General features: G+C 43.7%; 1 protein-coding gene across 1 annotated transcript in view; it reads right to left on the reverse strand.

Annotated features, from left to right (window-relative positions):
* Positions 1-200: 200 nt before the first annotated feature.
* Positions 201-20,650, reverse strand: part of ETV5 (ETS variant 5) — a 168,066-nt gene continuing 147,616 nt past the window's right edge. The window contains exon 12 of the mRNA XM_029606457.1: positions 201-1,338. Coding sequence (XP_029462317.1) covers positions 1,117-1,338 — 222 coding nt within the window. The 3' untranslated portion in view covers positions 201-1,116. The remainder of the gene's footprint in view (positions 1,339-20,650) is intronic.

Genomic DNA, 20,650 nt, shown 5'->3' on the forward strand with positions numbered 1-20,650 from the left:
AGCTCGGGAAACAACTGGGTGAGGAACCTCCTGGTATCACCACAGGAGTGCGGGGCTTGCTTCAATAGGTTTCTTCTAGGAATTTAGTCGTTAGAATTTGGAAACACGCTCAGCGAGCGTGAGGTAGCTCCAAACTGCTTTGGAGATGGAAATTACTGAATTGCTGCACTTCCTGCGGGGGTATATGTACCCGTGCTGATGTCAGATCAGTCTCCAACTTCTAGCACGAGCACACTATACCCATTTGTTTTGAGTCCATCTGTTACACGCTAGGAAAGTGCATTTTTTTTGCATGTAGCCTTTTAAAAATTCATCTTTAAGGCTGTTAGCAAAATGAGATGTCTACATTGACCACCAAATACAAAAACTAACATTTAATTTAAAAATTCCATTTTATAAAAAGTCACTGAAAAAAAAGAAAAGAAAATACTGTCTAGCATATCCGTGTAGTCTCTTCTCCTTCTCTTGTAAAATAAACTTGCTGTGGTTGTATTACAGAATTGCTTCTTACTGCAAATACATAGGACTCACTTGAACACCAATTTCATGGTTGACGAATGACAGTATACCTTTTCTGTGTTTCTATGAAAAAGTAAAAAAAATCTACAAACATTATTCCTGGATTGTTAGAGAACAGTATTTTTTGAGTTCCAACGCATTACTGAAAACCTCTACAAAATATTTTTTTTACATTTTAAAACAATTGTCTGTGCAAATCAAAGCCCTTATAAACAGTAAAAGGCAGCTATGAGTATTATCAATGCAAAATGGATTGTCATTTCTATGATTCCAAAGAGCGTTTTCCCAATACAAAAGTTGGTTGCTTTGTGCATGTTCACAGCAGTGTCTTCTGGCAATGAGGAATTTTAAACCTTTTCCCCACCTTAGTCCTTCCTTTCACTGCTAAGCTTTATTCCTTGAGTCACACAGTCTCTTAATTCACTTCCCTAGTCCCAATGGACAGCAGTCTAGGCTTGTAAAATGATACTTTTCAAGGGCCAGTTTTACAAGTGACCAGAACTCTACACCAAAGATAAAATATTTCACCTTTGTCAGAGCTTAGTTTTATAGCTCTGTTGGTCAATATTGTTTTTCAAATACTTTCCCATCAAAAGGTTAATAATCATAGTCTTCTGAACAGGGGACAGTATTGCACTGATTGATATCCAAGAGGTAAGCATGGCTTTCTTCAAAGTGTGTCAGAGAAACAGTGTCATCTTCAGCAATGTGGCAATCCGGTTCCACTTTCAAGAATGGCCGCTGATTGTCAGGGAATGGCACAGCAAAAAGCACTTCTGGGTCACAGACAAATTTGTAGACATACCGCTCACCTGCCACCTGAAATCACAAATCCAATTTAGAAAGGGTTTGTACATAGGAACTTATATTTTTTTTAATTAACTAGCTTAAAAGAAATCTGATATTTTTTCCATTAATTTATTGGTTTAGATGATCTAAGAACAGGCTTTCAGGCTGAAACAAAGTACTTAAGTCTCTAGTACTGAGCTGCAGCAGTAGCAGGAAGAAGGAAAGGGCCTGGACAGTGGCAAAGACTGGCGAGAAGAGGGAGAGAAGGAAGAAACCCTATCTGCAGCAAAGAAATAAAGCAGTAAGGCAAACCAATCTTCGGTAGCAGTGTGAGAGAGGGAGGCACGCTGGTCTTTGGCAACTGCAGGCAGGAGAAAGAGGTGACTTGATCCGTTGCAGCTGTAGGCAGGGAAGAGGAAGGTCACCTACAGCCATGATAGCAAGGGGAGAAGTAGCCTGGGCCAGCACCACTGGGTTTATCAGGCAGTTTCCTGCACTTCCATGTCAAAAGCAAAGGGCAAATTCTGCAGCAGTTTCCAGGGTGTTACAAAAAACTGGGACACATGCTTATGGCCTCCTTTCCACAAATCTTTTCAGCCACATAAATGGCTGTCTTAATATATTTAACAGCTCTTTTTCTTAAACATTTAAAATCTCTGGTCCCAAGCTACAGAAATGTTCACTCCTGTGTATAACGTTTTATAACTTCCCAAATTTTGCACAAAGGGAAAGCAATGATGTAAGCCTTTTCTGTGGGTAAAATCCCACAAATATCAGGACTTTCATTATTGGCCAACCTAGCCGCAGAGGTGTTCTGGCGATGGATATTGGAATGTGCATGCTTGTGTTTATTCAGGAGTACATGCAATATTTTACATAGAAAAATTAACTGTAGACAGGTAATTTTTCATTAGGTGATAATCAAAGCAAAAGTACCCACAGAATGAAAACAATACTATTTCTGTAAACTCTGGTTAAAATTACCTGCAGGGTTTGCAGGAGCCTATAGAGACTGATTATTGCCTCTTAGAGACCAAGAAAGCTAACTGATTTTTGTTAATTTTATTTTACTTTCCTCCCCTTTCCAGTTTTATGGCATCAAAACAAAATGTACTCAAGGTATTGCTTGTGACTGATTCATACCTTATTACAATACATGTCAGATAAAAATAATGATCAATGCAAAGGTGCCTTAACGTACAGCTATAGACATCTTTTAAAATCTGAATTATATGTTATTGGGCATTGGTGATGCTGGATAAATTTCTGCAAAAATAAAATGCATACAAATTGATATTAATTTGTACTACTGAATGAACCCGGGAGGATAAAGTTGTCCTAAGTTCTGTTAACATGTCACACCTTCCCTCCCCAATAAAGTGAAATTAGTGACCAAGAACACTCAATCTTATAACAGCAGAACAATGGAGTTTCATACATGATGGTCATATAACCTGTATCACATGCATTGGAGAAACAGCTGGAAAGCTTTAAAGAAAAAGGTAAGCATAAATTGCAAGGGGCCTATATGACAATTAACCAACTGTTACTCAGTTCAACAAAAAGTAAGTATAGAAAATGATAGATTTTTTAAAAACTTCCCATTAACAGAAGGAAGCTGGATCCTATGACTCCACTGAGATGCTATCAGAGAAAGCAGAGTTGCTTACCTGTAACAGGTGTTCTCCCAGGACAGCAGGATGTAGTCCTCACATATGGGTGATGTCACTGGATGGAGCCCTATCACGGAAAACCTTTGTCAGTTTCTAGAACTTTTGACTGGCACACTGAGCATGCCCAGCATGCCATGATCCCTGCAGCCACAGGGGTCTCCCTTCAGTCTCGTTTGTAGCAAAAGGTGCGAAAAAATAAAATAAAACGTTTCGGCCCCAACTGCACAGGGTGGCAAGGTGGGTTTCATGAGGACTACATCCTGCTGTCCTGGGAGAACACCTGTTACAGGTAAGCAACTCTGCTTTCTCCCAGGACAAGCAGGATGGTAGTCTTCATATGTGGGTGATTAGCAAGCTACAGGCTGACTCATATTTGTATGGACCAACAGCGTACAACTTGTGCAACAGGCACAACAACTGGTGTACTATTGGTAAAAATGAGGCAGCTTGAAAATCATTGCAGGTGGATGTGGAAGGAGTTGGGATTATACTGGAAATAAGTTCAAGACAGATTGGCCAAATGCAGAGTCTTGACATCCTTCCTTGTCCCAGCAGTAATGTGCTGCAAATGTGTGAAGAGAGCTCCATGTTGCAGATGTCAGCAATCAGTACTGAACAATAGTGTGCTACTGAGGTTGCCATGGCTCTGAGTGTGCCTTCACTTGTCCCTGGAGAGGAAGGTCTGCTTTTTCATAGCAGAATTCGATACCAGTTGGAGAGAGTTTGTTTGCCCACTGCAACTCCTAGTCTGTTTTTGTCAAAAGAAACAGAGTTGGGTGGATTTCCTGTGGATTGGAGTGTGGTCTAGGTAAAATGCAAGTGCACGTTTACAATCCAAGATGTGTAAAACTCTCTCGCCCTGGTGAGAGTGAGGCTTTGGGAAAAAGGGAAGGAATTTAGGGTGAGTACGTAGGTCATGTAGAATTTAGGGTGAGTACATAGGTCATGTAGGAACCTTGTATAGGGTGAGTATGTGACAAGTGCTTGTAATTCACTAACCCTTCGAGCAGATGTAATGGCTACTAGGAAGAGAACTTTCCATGTAAGAAATTTAACATCGCAGGAGTGCACAGGCTCAAACCGGGAGCACTTGAGCCTTGTAAGTACTACATTTAGGTCCAATTCAGTGACTGGTGGCCTTAGAGGGGGCTTAAGTTGTAGTAGGCCCATCATAAATCTGCTCACAAGGGGTTGCGCTGTTTCCGGGGCATCCCCAACTCCTTTGTGGTACGCTGAGATAGCACTCAGGTGTACCCTCACTGTAGAAGTCTGGAGACCAGAGTCTGAAAGGTGCCAGAGATAGTCTAATAGAGATGGCGTGGGGCAGGAAAAGGGGTCGATACCTTTTTGCGTGCACCACGTGGTGCATATTTTCCACTTAGAACGATAGGATTTTCGTGTGGAAGGCTTTTGTGAGGCTACAAGTACGTGAGACACATCAATTGAAAGGTTGAGCGGTTGGAGGATCAAGCTTTCAACATCCAGGCTGTGAGGGATAGGGTCTGAAGGTTCGGATGGCGTAATATGCCTTGGTTCTGAGTTATGAGAGTGGGTGCTGTGCCCAGGTGAATGGGTTCTCTGATCGAGAAGCATGGGAAACCATACTTGTTGAGGCCAATCTGGGGCTATGAGTATCATTAACCCTTTGTCCTGTTGTAGCTTCACGAGAGTTTTGGCTATCAGTGGTAGCGGGGGATACGCATATAGGAGGCCTGTGTTCCAGGGGCGAGCAAAGGCGTCCATGGCTAACTTGTTTTGTTGCCTGTGCAGGGAGCAGAATCTGTCCACTTTGTGTTTCAGTTCAGATGCCTGTGCAGGGAGCAGAATCTGTCCACTTTGTGTTTCAGTTCAGTTGCAGCGTTGGAAGATTCTGGTCATTACCACAGGAGCCAGAGACCGCTCGTGGGGATGGAACTGTCGGCTGAGGTGATCTGTTACCACATTCTGCATGCCTGCTAGATAAGTGGCCCGTAGATACATGGAGTGTGCAAGGACCCAGGCCCAGGCCCAGGCCCAGAGTTGCGAGGCTTCTTGGCAGAGGAGATAAGAGCCTGTGCCGCCTTGCTTGTTCAAGTACCACATTGCAACTCTGTTGTCTGTTTGTATGAGTACAGTCTTGTGTGAAAGGCAATCCTTGAATGCATATAGGAGCATAACGTATAGCTCGAAGCTCTAGGAAGTTGATCTGAAATGTTGCTTCGAGCTGTGTCCAAGTACCTTGAATTTGAAGATTGTTCACTCCATTGAGCACTCCAACCCAAGTTGGATGCATCTGTAGTCAAAGTTATTTGCGGAACTGGTTGCTGAAAGGGTAGACCTGTTAGCAAGTTGACTTTGTTCGTCCACCAGAGAAGCGATAAACGTAACTGGTGGGTTACTTGAATCTAGGATGAAAGTGGTTGAATGGCTTGGAGCCATTGAGATTTCAAAGTCCATTGAGTTATTCTCATGGCCAGTCTGGCCATAGGAGTGACGTGGACCGTGGAAGCCATGTGTTCCAGCAACTTTAAGAATTGATGGGCTGAGGCTGTTTTCTTTGTGCGTAGAGATACAGCTAATCTGGAGAGCGTGCCTGCGCGGTATTTGGGCAGGAAGGCCTTTGCCACTGTGGTGTCCAAATCTGCTCTGATGAAAGTCAGGAGGTGAGATGGAGTCAGCTAGGATTTTTGGTAGTTGATGAGAAATCCCAGAGTGTGTAGCAGATTGATTGTGAGCTTGAGAGCGTCGAGAGCTCCTTGCTTGGATTGGCTCTTGATGAGCCAGTTGTCCAGCTAAGGAAAGACATGTATGCTTTTCTTGCGTAGATGGGCCGCAGCCACTGCTAGGCACTTTGTAGATACACGGGGTGCCGAGGCAAGTCCGAAAGGCAGGACACTAAAAGTGTTGATGTACAACTAGGAAACGCAGGTACTTGCGGTGATGTGGGGATATTGGAATGTGAGCGTAAGCATCATGAAGATCCAGAGAACAGAGCCAATCTCCTTTTTGCAGAAGGGGAAGCATGGTGCCCAAGGACACCATCCTGAACTTTTCTTTTTGTAGAAATTTGTTGAGATGGCAGAGGCCGCCTGATTTCTTTGGAATGAGAAAATAGCGGGAGTAGAACTCTCTGCCCTGATGTGCCCATGGCACAGGTTTCACAGCCCTGGTGCCCAGAAGGGTAGACAGTTCTGACTCTAGAAGACTTGTGTGATCTTTGTGTATTCACAGTGGATTGGGTGGTGAGTCTGGGGATACCATGAGAAAATGTAGATGGTATCCATGGGTTATGATGGATATCACCCATTGGTCTGTGGTAATGTTGAGCCAGTTGGTTATGAAATGATGAATTCAACCTCTTACTGGCAAAAGAGGATCTGGATTTGTGGAACGGCTGCTGTTCTCTGGATAGGTTACAAAATCCAGAGGCTTGGCCTGTTTGTGGTGGTGGCTGAGGCCTCGATGTCTTGGGCTGTCGAGGACGTGCTCTCTGAGATGGCCTGGTTAGCCTCGTGCAAGATGCAGGTGGGTATCTGCATGAGCGATAAAATTGTTTCCTAGTGTCCCTTCTAGTGGATCTTCTTGCAGAAGAAGGGGCCTCTGTAGTTACCATTGATAATTGCCGCAAGGTCTCATTGTGGTCTTTTAATTGAGTCTTGTATCTTGTCGCTGAATAGGTTTTCACCGGTGCATGGCAAATCGGCAAGGTTGTCTTGGACTTCAGGTCTCAGATCAGAAGCTTTTAGCCAGCCCACCGCCTGGCGCTGATTCCTGACGCTGACATGAGAGAAGCTGTTTCAAAGGAGTTATAAGCAGCATGAACCTCATATTTCCCAGCCTCAAGGCCTTTTTGTAGTATGGCATTGAGACTATCTTGCTATTGGGGAAGAGAGTTGGCTATTCCCTGAACCTACTTCCAATGATTCCTTTGATACTGTGTCATGTAAAGTTGGTATGCAGTTATCCATGACACTAGCATAGAACCTTGAAACATCTTGCGACCCAAGATAAAGGAATTTTTGGTCCTTGTCAGGAGGTGTTGTTCGCAGTCTTCTGGCCTTCTTTTGTGCAGACTCAACTACCACTGACTGATGGGGCAGTTGTGGTTTTTGGAATCCAGGAATATGTTGGACCAGATAAGTTGCATCTGTCCTCTTATTCACTGGTTGAACAGCACAAGGATGTTCCCAGATACTATGTTGCAGATCTACCAGCACTTTGTGTACCGGGATAGCCATCACTTCTTTCGGTGCATCCACAAATTGGAGAACCTCTAATGTTCTGTGGCGTGTGTCCTCCTCTGTAATGAGTTCAAAGGGAATTGTGTCTGACATTTCCCTAACAAAATTGGCAAGGAGAGATCTTCTGGGGGAGATTTTCTCCTTTCTTCTGGAGGAGATGGTTCTGATAAGATATCCTCTATGGATGTGTCTGTGTCAACATCTTCCCATGTGTCAGAAAAGGTCTGTCAAGATCCTGAAGGAGGGAAAAAGATTGGTACAGTAGGACGGGTTGGCACAGATGGATCCTTCGATGGCCTCGATGGAAGATGCGGTGGCACCGATGTGGGTTTCGGCGGCACTGGATGCATCGATGGAAAATGAGGGCCTCTCAGTCCCGAGAGCCCTGATGGACCAGGCATCAGTTCAGGCATCGGTGACATAGGACTGGAAACCATGCCTTCATCGTCTGAGGACCCCAGAATGGGAATCAGGGCTTTCAGAGCCTTTGCAGGTTGCTTTGGCATCGGTGGCCCGAGTTGTATTGGAAGGGTACCGATGAGTGTATCCAGCCTGGTTAGCAACGGTGCAAATATCGATGGCTCCGGTGTCTGTGCCGGTATGGGGGCCGGCATCGATGGCTATAGATCTCGGAGAGCATCGAGCACTGCCTGGCAGATGAAACTGGGGGCACTCCATGAATTTAGGACTGGGGGCACTCCATGAATTTAGGAAGTAACACAATTAAGCTCTGGAATTCAATGCCAGAAGATACGGTTAAGGCAATTAGTGTATCTGCATTTAAAAAAGGATTGGATAAGTTCCTGGAGGAGAATTCCACAAACTGCTATCAATCAATAGAGAATAGCCACTGCTTGTTGCTGGCATTAGTAGCATGGGATATATTTAATATTTGAGTACTTGCCAGATACTGGTGACTTGGCCACTGTTGGGAGCAGGATACTGGGCTTGAATGACCTTCGGTTTGATCCAGTATAGCATATCTTATATTCTTTTTGAAGGAAGGTGATTAAGGTACCCAGGGAAACCATCTTGAACTTTTCTCTTTTGAGACATTTGTTCAAGGCTCTTAGGAGGATACTGTCCCATCGTAGACCTGTTTTCTTCAGAATCAGGAAATACTAGGAAACAAAATCCCTGCACTCTGACTCAGAACAGGTTTAATCACCCTAGCCAACGAAAGGGAGGACAGCTTTGTGAGACGCAGTTCCTGATGTAGTGAATGACCTCAACTGGGTTCTAGTGGTCGATTTGGCGGGAAATCCAATAGGTTTCTTCTGTACCCCCTTTTGATGATGCTGAGGACTCATATGTCCAAGGTTACATTGAGCCACTGATTTACATAAAAATACAGCCTTCCCCGATTAGAAGGTCCTCTGGCATGGGTACTGGGATCTCTGTGATCCAGTCATAACCTTGTTGCTAGAGTTGATTGGGTTGCTGTCTGGACCTCAGGAGCCATCTGTTGCCTCAAATGGGCACGAGGGGCCTACTGCATGTGCAACTGAGGAGGCAGAGGATCATGCCTCCTCAGGTGGAAAAAGTGCCTTCTCTGCCCCGGCTTCAAATACCTCCTGGAAGAGGAGACCAGGTCCCGAGTACCCATGAAGAGTTGCTGGAGCATAGCACAATGAGTCCTGATTTGTGCCACCGCATCCGTATCCCTAGCTCCAAAGAGATTCTCTTGTGCATGGCATGTCATTAAGTCTGTCCTGCACTTCCAAATTGCTATCCAAGACTCACAGCCAAGTACGTACGCAAATCCTTATCCCTATCTCTGCAGCAGCAACTCAATGTCATTTCAAAAACATCAAAGATAGATTGGAACATGTGTTTTATGTACGCCAACCCTTTGGCCACTAGTGACTGAATGGCATCTTATTTATTTGTTTTTATTTATCTTGATGCTTTTGAGGAAGCTGTTTGGTCAGCCCTGCACCTGCTTCAGAATGTCACACATTAACGTCCTCCCAACTCTTAATGGGGCAAGTTATGTGGAGAAAAACATAGAATCCTGGAAAACTTCTCCCAGTATTATCTAAGACTCTAGAATCCCTGCCCTGGGGCATCAAGGAGTGGGTTCTAGATCTCTTGGCCCTTTTCAGAGCAGATCTGACTATCACAGTGCCTTTTGTATGAGATAAACCATATCTACCTTCCTATTGATGGGAGCTACAAAGAGAAGGTTCTCTCACATCTTTATCTGTGCTTCCTGAAGTATTTTCTGAACTGGGACTGCCACAATTTCCTTATGGAGCTCCCCGAATTGGAGACTGTCCTGTATCTTGGTCCTGGACTCTTCCTCCATCTGTAATATAAATGGAATGACTGCCATCTTTTTCCATACAAAGTCCTCAGGTGGGGACTTCCTTCTCTCTGATGGAGGGACAAAGGGGAGACTTGTAGGTACTTTTTCTTCGGAAGCATCCCTAGTCTGCTGGTAAGTATTCTCTAGATCAACCTTTCACAACCAGGGCTCTGTGAAACTCTAGGGTTCCTCAAGAGATCATGCTTGAAAAAAATAAACCATTTTTGGAACTTCATGTTGCATCCTACCATTCGCAGGAAAGCAATGAACATTTTGTTGCAGCTTTCAATTTCTTAGATGTGCGAGCAAGCTTTTTCTTGCTTAACAAACTTCAAGAGTAAGGACAAAAATAGTTTCATTTCAGTTGAAGATGAAATCCGTATGTGCTTATCTTAGTTTTGATACAAAATTAAGAAATACATTTCATTCTTTATTTTTAGTTTAAAAAATAACACTTTTCATGCATATATAGGCCTATAAAAGATCAAGAGTTTTTAAATTGTATGGAGGGGAAACTAAACAAAAAGAGTAAGCTAATAAGTTAGCCAAAAACAGATCCACAGAAAAAAAAACATATTCTTCACTCAAGACTATTTAAAATTATTATTAGATTATTATATCTACAACTAACTGATCACACTAGCATACCATGAGCAATAATAGTTTTTAAGCAGGGGTTCCCTGAGACCCAAAAATTATTTCAAGGGTTCCTTCAAGGTAAAAAGGTTGAGAAAGGCTGCACTAGATGCTCTGTCCTCAGCCAATGGGTCTTGGGCCAGTGCAAAAGGCATTTTGGGCCTGCAACCCAAGGAACAACATCTCAAGGAAGCTTCCTCTCCCAAGGAGACAGATCAGCTACGGTCCAGCTAATGTTTCTCCTGGCATCAAAGATGGATCAGGCATTGACACAAGCGTCTGCTCTGGTGCATCACTGGTGAGCACCTGGAGGGAAGTGAGCAGTGGCTTAAGGATAGACAACATCTACCTCAGTGCCCTGACACCAAAGCTCTGAAGTGCCTTCTCCAAGTCCTGCTGGATCTTTATCCAACTCCCTTTTCCAAGATCACCAATGCCAACATCGACTGGGAGGCAGAAGGAGTGACCACATCCTGTTTGGAAACAAGAGGTGGATTGGTGTTTGACATAAGAACCGGTGGAGACTGCTGCGTGTCCCTGCATGCCTGGAGGATGAGATCTCCTTGCTGCAGGACTGCTTAATGGGGGTTCTCAGCAGCACTGGATTGTTCCTCCTTCCAGCATCACATGTATTGAGACAGACATTAAGTAGTTCTCATTCTGAACATTGAGGGAAACTGCAGAAGCTTTGGCATCTAAGACAAATAAGCAGAACCCAGAGCCTTCTTCGATGGGGAAAAGTCAGTCAAATTCCTGCCTCCGTATTCCCTGACGGAGACAGAATCAACGGAATTGATTATGACGCTTTATTTCTATTTACTTATTTGATTTATATTCTTCTTTTCAGCACTTCCTCCATTAGTGCAGCTCAGAGGTCCTTCAAGGTCAATGCCTCCATGCATCAGTCTTTCGATGATTCTAATTTCTTTCGAAAACTCAGTTTCTCTCTCTTCCCTAAAAGGACCATTTCTATTCCAGAGGTCCATGATAGAAATGGTCCTTTTGCACGAGAGTCAATGCTGGAACCTGCTAGACATATCTGCTCTAATCAAAAGGGATGCAAAATCAAACTCTATGATGGTGATGGGTTGAGAGCAAGCAGGCAACCAAGGGCCTCACCGCCAGAGGGAACAATTGCGGAGGATCATGTGGAGTGTGTTCATCTTTAATTTCTCTTAACCCAATAGTTTGTTCAACCTTCATAAATCCAGAATAGGTCTCAAAACTTCCCTTTCCTGGGAATGAGGAAATACCGAGGAGAATCCCTGATCATGCTCCTGAAAAGGCATCAGCTCGATCGCCCCATGTCTAAAAAGCAACTCCAATTCTTGTTGCTATTGAGCAGATTGAGATGGGTCCGAATTGAAGGTCAAAAACCATTGGGCTGGAGGGGGCAAGAAAAATATAAGTGGTAGCCACAATCTTTAAGACCCACTAATCTTGCAATTTTTTGCTACTCCATCAAGGACGACTGCATCCTCTCCCTCACCAGAGGCGGCAGGGAGTCAAGTTTGAGCTTCATAAAACAATTGGACCCAATTTGGAAGTATTTGCTGTGGAGCCTTCCCCTGATGTCTTTCCTTTTAAGAACATAAGAAATTGCCATACTGGGTCAGTCCAAGGGACCATCATGCCCAGCATCCTGTTTCTAACAGTGGCAAATCCAAGCAACAAGTACCTGGCAAGCACCCAAACATTAAGTAGATCCCATGCTACTGATACCAGTAATAGCAGAGGCTATTCTCTAAGACAACTTAATAGCAGTTAATGGTCTTCTCCACAAACTTATCCAAACCTTTTTTGAACCCAGCTACATTAACTGCACTAACCACATCCTCTGGCAACAAATTCAAGAGCTTAATTGTGTGTTGAGTGAAAAAGAATTTTCTCCAATTAGTTTTAAATGTGTTATTTGCTAACTTCATGGAGTGCCCCCTAATCCTTCTATAATCCAAAAGAGTAAATAACCAATTTCCATTTATCCATTCTAGACCTCTCATGATCTTAAAGACCTCTATCATATCCCCCCTCAGCCTTCTCTTCTCCAAGCTGAACAGCCCTAACCTCTTTAGCGTTTCCTCATAGAGGAGCTGTTCCATCCCCTTTATCTCCCCCTAACTGACTATAGAGCAGGAGGGGCCTAATGACATTGGAAAGCAAGGAAGAGGCATCTTTAAACCGATGCTTAAAAAACAATGGAAATCTGGTCAGAGTTAGATGATAACCTTCATCCACAGACAGTGACTATATCATGACTTTATGTTTTTTTACTTTGGGCCACTGTCTCCTTGTCTTTGTTCTCAGACTATTTCTGGTATAGGGGACATCTGCCAGGCAATCATGAATATCCTCATGTAGATCAATAGCTCATAACCAAGTCAGTCTTGGGCCCCAATGACTGCTGCCAAAGTTTCGGTCGTAGTATCAAACACTTCAAAGACTTTGCAGAACAGATGCTTCTCACTCCTCCCCCATCATCAACTGCCCTATGAAAGTCAGCTTGCTCTGGGCCTGATGACTGACACAGGCTTCAGCTTCTTAATGCACTCATGTGAGTTTTGAACCATATATAATTGGTGAGCTGCAATCTGGTGCTTAGCATAGAATTTTGAAACACCTTCTTGTCGAAGGTATCTAGAATTTTCGAATCCTTCTTCTGAGGCATCTTGGAATACTCCCAAGACTTCTTGGACTGCTTGAGAGCAGACTATACTATCACTATGTAGAGAGGAAGCTGGACTACTTCAAAATCAGAGGCGGCTTGCAAACTGTACTTCAGGTCAAGCTTACTAGCCATCGGCAGATAAGAGATGTAAGACAGCCACATTCTTGCAAATTGGAATCACTGCTGAATCCACTAGCAATTGCAGGAAGTGCAACAGTTCAAAGACATCCATCTTCAGGTCAGTTTCTGAACTTTAATGTTCACTAGCTTATTCAAGAATTTAGAGTAGCAGAGATCTTCAGGAGGGGAAATATACTGAGGCAAGTCAAGTAAGAGATCAGATGGAATTCTCAGAGAGACTTCTTCCACCTTAACCAGGAGAAAATGCTAAGCCACAACTGTGATAATGAAGATGGTGAGAGGGTGTGGAAACCTCCATTACCTCGGAAGGGCACTTTTGAAGAATAGGCAGACTGGGCCAAAATCCCTTCTCTGCCCTCTGACACCTGATGGGACTCCCTTTTTCACTCTCTCCACCTTCCTGGGAGAGGAGAAACCAGCTTCACATTCTGTAAGCTCAGGCCTATGGCTGGCAACTCCTTTGCTGAGTCATGTATTGGTGTCAAACTGCAATACTATGTGGGAAAACATCTTCCATCTTGGAAATGAAAAGCTCAAAACTCCTATTTCTGTCCTCAGGTGTTGAGGCAAATAAATTCTTCACAACTCTGTTAACTGGTCCAAGGATTGATGTACCCTTTACACTAGGGTTGAAGCTATATCCTCCACAGACTCATATAGGGTTCTTCTTCACTCTGCAACACTGGCAAAAATCTCGGCACCACCATTGACTCCAAACTTCTCTGTGCCAATGGAACTGGACTTCAGACCATCTTTTGCACTGGGACCTCTTTATTGCATTCTGTGCCAGCAGAGATCAGATTGTGCCTTCTCAGATGGCACCGCAGCTTCTTGTGCCAATGGCATAAGATGCGGTACTACTGTATATCCCTGCATAGAGTGCACTGAAGGCACCTTGGAGTGGGTGCACTGCACTGATGCAACACATGGCGCACTCATGGGGCTGAGATCTGGTTAAAAAAGCTGCACTGGCTCTATAACATAGCACCTGTGCAGATGTGGCTTTGTCTTTCCTAGGCAGTAATGTGGAACCAGTGCAGAGCCCCTGCCTGGGTGCTGACATGCCTCTCTGGCTCCAATGGATCCTGTTTAGGTGCATTGCTCCACGTCTCTTTAAAATTATTAGAGGTCTAGAATGAGTAAATGTGTATCGGTTATTTATGCTTTCGGATAATAGAAGGACTAGGGGGCACTCCGTGAAGATAGCAAGTAGCACATTTAAAATTAATCTGAGAAAATTCTTTCACTCAATGCACAATTAAGCTCTAGAATTTGTTGACAGAGGATATGGTTAGTGAAGTTAGTGTAGCTGGGTTTAAAAAAGGTTTGGATAAGTTCTTGGAGAAGTCCATTAACTGCTATTAATCAAGTTGACTTAGGGAATAGCCACTGCTATTATTGGCATCAGTAGCATGGGATTTACTTAGTGTTTGGGTACTTGCCAGGTACTTGTAGCCTGGATTGGCCACTGTTGGAAACAGGATGCTGGGCTTGATGGACCCTTGGTCCGACCCAGTATGGCAATGTTATGTTCTCTTCCAGGACCAAAGGCCTCTTAGCCTTACTCGACCCCAGTCCCAAGATGGATCCAGGAACTGGTACCACGAGAGATGAGGGAAGAGTATCTCTCAACCAAGTAGGGAAAAGGGGTGAGTAACCCCAGCCCAGCTCCAAATGTAGAGAGCTTGACAAAATAATGCTCCAGGAGAAGCAACTCCAAAAACCAGACTTGTATCATGTTTACCTTTCAGCACCTTTCTGAGGTTCTGTATCTTCCAGGACAGACTGCTGAATTATGAGAGATATGCCCCACCACTGTAGCAAATTTACCATATCATGATCCAGGCCCAGGCACTTATAGTACACCTCATGGGCATCAGCGATGGATAGATGCAGAACCTGGAGTTGCTGATGACTAGCTTCTTGGACAATTGGTTTTCCTTCAACTTCTTTTTTTCCTTTCCCACCCCACTACTGTTCTGAATAGCACTTAAAAGTATTGCTGAGGGGCTGCCAAGGCAGTGGAGAAAAAACTCAGACTGCAACAAGTTAGAAAATTGGATAGAGAAAATTTCTAATACAAAAGTACAGAGTGAAATTGACAGAAAAAGGTGCACATCAATGTGGCAGCAAAGACAAAAAGACTGAGGGGATCATGAGGCAACGTTTATGGGAACCACTGCACATACTCTGTAAAATTTTACAGTTGTGAGAGATGAGACTTGAAATGACATCACGGACAAGTTATGACTAATTCAGCCATAGACTGAGAACCCAGATGACCTCAAGGTAGCTAGTCACTTCCACATGTAAAAATGTTATTACTAATGTAAATACCTATACCTAATGTTATTCTCTCCCTTTTCTTCTCTCCTCCCAGTTCTATTACCTTGTTATTTGTAACTGCTTCCTTCTACACAAATAGGTTATTGAATTGTTCACTGTACACCCCTGTTATATGTAAACCGGCATGATGTGTTTGCAACATGAATGCCGGTATATAAAAATTTTAAATAAATAAATAAATAGTCAATGTAAAAAAAAAAAAACAACTGGCAAAGAAAATATTATGCTTTATTGAATAAGTAGAGGTACTATCAGCAGGAAAAAAAAAAGAGGCAATATCGCCTCTGTATAGGTTGCCTGTGAGATCTGAACTCGAATACACTCCAGTTCTGGAGAACATACCTTCAAGCACTTTGAGAGGAAGGAAGCAGGCTACTAAAATGATTCAAGGCCTGCATCATAAATTCTACAAAGAAAGTTTAAGAAACTAAAAAAGTATTGCTGGAAGAAAGAAGCAGCATGATAGACACATTCAAGTATTTGGCAGGCTTCAAGAAAGTATGTAAAGGTAACATTTTTCATATAAAAATTAATTCAAGGACTTCATGACAGGAAGTTACTGGGAGAGAGAAAATATAAAATACTTTGAGAGGGTGCTAGATGTTACAGCAGAGGTAGTGGTAACAAACAAATGGAATTTAAGCATGTTTGGGACAGTCAAAGCACAGTGGTAAGGGCAGGTGGGTGGCAAACAGGAAGATGAAATGAAGGAGAAGGCAGGAGTGTTTTGTTCAGTTACATGAAACTTAGAGGGCTAATGAGAAGAAAATAAAAGCTAATGGGCAGAAAGTGGTGGACAACTGCATGAAGATACCAAAAATGGCTGGGCATATTGGCTTGGAACAGCAATGAGTTTAACTTTCAAACAACTCTGTGTAGCCACATGTGTTTGTATATGGACATGAAACAGTCTACAATATTTTATAACCTGCACGTATCAGATACACGCAGGTTATAAAATATGCATATGTTCAACCCCCCTTCCGTCCCCAACATACGTGAGTATGTGTAGTTATGTGCGAATATCTATAATGCATTGGAAGCATATACTGCATCAAAGTGAAAGCGCCATGCTTTTCCTACGTATTTTACAAACACACGTATATATTTCATGTGCAAAACAAATACGACTCACTCACATAAAACCCCAATTTACATATTTATGTTGGTATATTTTCAAATATGACACGGAATTTAAATCAGTTTTCTGAAACCTCCACCAGTTCAATCAGTCCTCCTCCAGGCCATCAAGACCCTCCAAGTTCTTCATACTGAACTCTTGCTAGTTCACCCAGATCTCCCACCCAACCAATAGTAGACAGATGTCTCATATCAATTGCACAAGATAATTAACAGGTGTAAAATAATGCAAATAACTTACCATATGTACACATGTAAATCTTTTAAAAAATAGCAACTTGTGCGTGAATCTCTTGGCCTTTCCCTAGAATGCCCATTTTGCACATGTAAAAATGTGCATGAGACTGAAAATATGTACGTAATTTTGTTTATAAAAAGTCATGTATGCAAGTATAAGCTTACACACGTATATACAAATTTCACACATGTAAATGTTTTGAAAATTTATCCCATTGGTTACAAGTCTATCAGCAGCAGTATGGCTATATTAGGCTTTGCTAGATGGCAGAGTAAAGCAGAGTTGTTTACTTGTAACAGGTGTTCTCCCAGGACAGCAGGATGTCACAGAACACTTTTGTCAAAGTTTCTAGAACTTTGACTGGCACACTGAGCATGCCCAGCATGGCACTAAACCTGCAGCCACCAGGGTGGTCCCCCTTCAGTCTCGTTTGTAGCAAAAGTACGAGCGAAAAATTAAATAATAGAACTTAAGTAAACCCAACTCCATGGGGTGGCGGACGGGTTTCGTGAGGACTAACATCCTGCTGTCCTGGGAGAACACCTGTTACAGGTAAGCAACCGATTCACATCTAGAATGGGTAGATGTGAATCTGTTATTTACGCCTTCGGATAATAGAAAGACTAGGGGGCACTCCATGAAGTTAGCATGCGGCACATTTAAAACTAATCGGAGAAAGTTCTTTTTCACTCAACACACAATTAAACTCTGGAATTTGTTGCCAGAGGATGTGGTTAGTGCAGTTAGTATAGCTGGGTTTAAAAAAGGATTGGATAAGTTCTTGGAGGAGAAGTCCATTACCTGCTATTAATTAAGTTGACTTAGAAAATAGCCACTGCTATTACTAGCAACGGTAACATGGAATAGACTTAGTTTTTGGGTACTTGCCAGGTTCTTATGGCCTGGATTGGCCACTGTTTGAAACAGGATGCTGAGCTTGATGGACCCTTGGTCTGACCCAGTATGGCATGTTCTTATGTTCCCAGGACAAGCAGGATGGTAGTCCTCACATATGGGTGAATAGCAAGCTACAGGCTGAGTCATATGTATGAGGCCAAGCAGCACCGAATATGTGCAACAGGCACAACAACTGGGGTGCTATTGGCAAGGATGAGGAAGCCTGAAATTCACAGCGGGTCGAGGTAGGACGAGTTGGGTTCCCACACTGGAAACAAATTTCTTAGGATAGACTGGCAAAAGACGGAATCCTGTCATCCAGCCTTGTCCAGGCAGTAGTGAGCTGCGAAGGTGTGGAGAGAGCTCCATGTCGCAGCCCTGCAGATGTCAGCAATCAGTACTGAACGGTAGTGTGCTACTAATGTTGTCATTGCTCTGAGTGTGCCTTCAACTCATCCCTGCAGTGGAAGGCCTGCTTGCTAGTAACAGAATGCAATGCAGTCTGCCAACCAGTTTGACAGTGTTTGCTTGCCCACCTCATTCCCAAGTTTGTTCTTATCAAAAGATACAAAGAGCTGGGTGGACTTCCTTTGAGCTGTATTGCCGTCTAAGTAAAATGCAAGAGCACGTTTACAGTCCAAGGTGTGAAGAGCTAGCGTGAGGTCTTGGAAAGAAAGTGGGCAAGACTATGGAATGATTTAAATGGAAATCAGTTAGCACCTTAGGAAAGAATTTAGGGCGAGTGCAGAGAACCGCCTGGTCATGAAGGAACCTTGTGTAGGGTGAGTAGGTCACAAGTGCCTGTAACTCACTCATTCTACGAGCAGATGTTCCATTTAGAGCGGTAGGATTTCCACGTGGAAGGCTTCCGTGAAGCTACTAGGACTTGAGATATGTCACTTGAAAGGTTGAGTGGTTGTAGTATCAGCCTTTCAACATCCAGGCCATCAGAGAGAGGGCCTAGAGTTCGGGTGGCATAACTTGCTGTGATTCTGTGTTATGAGGTTGGGAGATGTGCCTAGGCGAATGGGGTCCCGGACAGAAAGGTCGCGAAGTATGGGAAACCAAATTTAGCGTGGCCAATACGGGGCTGTGAGAATCATTAAGCCCTGGTCCTGTTGTAGCTTCACGAGAATCTTGCTTATGAGTAGAATCGAAGGATATGCATAAAGCAGGCCTTTGTTCCAGGGATGGGCTAAGGCATCTCTGGCTGGTGCATGCTGGTCCCTGTGCAGGGAGCAGAAGCTTTCCACTTTGTGGTTCTGACTGGATGCAAAGAGGTCGATGGTTGGATGACCCCACCGGTGGAAGATTCTGCTCGCAACAGAGGGATCCAGAGACCATTCATGGGGCTGGAAACATCGCCTGAGGTGGTCCGCCAGTGCATTCTGTGTGCCCGCTAGATAAGTGGCTCGCAGAAGAATGGAATGCGACAGGGCCCAGGCACAAATCTGCGCTGCCTCCTGGCAAAGCAGATAAGAGCCCGTGCCCCCCTGTTTATTCAGGTACCATATTGAAAATTGGTTGTCTGTTTGAATCAGGACAATTTTGTTGGAGAGGCAATCCTGAAATGCATAAAGGACATACCGCATCGATCGAAGCTCCAGAAAATTGATTTGATGGGTCGCTTCGGATGTTGTCCAAGTCCCTTGAGTTTGAAGGAATTGGACGTGTGCTCCCAAACCTAGGTTGGAGGCATCCATAGTTAAGGTCACCTGAGAAGCCGGTTGCTGGAAAGGAAGACCCACTTGTAAGTTGGCTTTGTGTGTCCACCAGGCAAGGGACAGACAAAGCTGGCTGGTTATGTGTACCAGGGACGACAGCAGTTGAGTAGCTTGTCACCACTGGGATTTCAGAGTCCATTGGGTCACTCTCATGGCCAGGCATGACATGGACTGGCATGCCATGTGGCCGAGTAACCTGAGTAGCTGGCCAGCTGAGGCTTTTTGACAGTGGATAAAGCTGGCAAGGTTGGACAGCGTAATCGCACGGTCGTTGGGTAAGAATGCTCTGGACAGTGTCGTGTCTAGGTCTGCTCTTATAAAGGAGAGAAGATGAGACGTGTCAATTGGGATTTGGGGTAATTTATTAGAAATCCCAATGAGTTTAGAAGCCTTATGGTGAGACCGAGAGAGTCAAGGGCTCCTTGTTTTGACTGACTTTTTATGAGCCAGTCGTCCAGGTATGGAAAAACGTATACGCCTCTGCTGTGTAACTGCGCAGCCACGACTGCCAGGCACTTTGTAAAGACTCAAGACGCTGAGGCTAGGCCGAATGGTAGTACTTTGTATGGATAGTGACTGCGGCCCACCACAAATCTCAGATATTTGCGATTAGGAGGGGAGATCGCAGTATGGGCGTATGCGACTTGCAGGTCCAGAGAGCAGAGCAAATCCCCTTGTTGAAGTAGAGGAAGCATGGTGCCCAGGGATGCCATCCTGAACCGTTCCTTGCGAAGGAATAGGATAGATGGCGATGTCCTTTTGTGGATTACAAACTGGCTAAAAGACAGGAAACAGGGAGTAGGATTAAATGGACAATTTTCTCAGTGGAAGGAAGTGGGCAGTGGAGTGCCTCAGGGATCTGTATTGGGACCCATACTTTTCAATATATTTATAAATGATCTGGAAAGAAATACGACGAGTGAGGTAATCAAATCTGCAGATGATACAAAATTGTTCAGCGTAGTTAAATCACAAGCAGATTATGATAAATTGCAGGAAGACCTTGTGAGACTCTAAAATTGGGCATCGAAATGGCAGATGAAATTTAATGTGGATAAGTGCAAGGTGATGCATATAGGGGAAAAATAACCCATGCTATAGTTACACAAAGTTAGGTTCCATATTAGCAGCTACCACCCAAGAAAAAGATCTAGGCGTCATAGTGGATAACACATTGAAATCATCGGTTCAGTGTGTTGCGGCAGTTAAAAAAGCAAACAGAATGTTGGGAATTATTAGAAAGGGAATGGTGAATAAAAAGGAAAATGTAATAATGCCTCTGTAATTGCTTCATGGTGAGACCTCACCTTGAATACTGTGTACAATTTTGGTCGCTGCATCTCAAAAAAGATAT

The sequence above is a fragment of the Rhinatrema bivittatum genome, chromosome 6, assembly GCF_901001135.1.
Source record: "Rhinatrema bivittatum chromosome 6, aRhiBiv1.1, whole genome shotgun sequence".
Lineage (NCBI taxonomy): Eukaryota > Metazoa > Chordata > Amphibia > Gymnophiona > Rhinatrematidae > Rhinatrema > Rhinatrema bivittatum.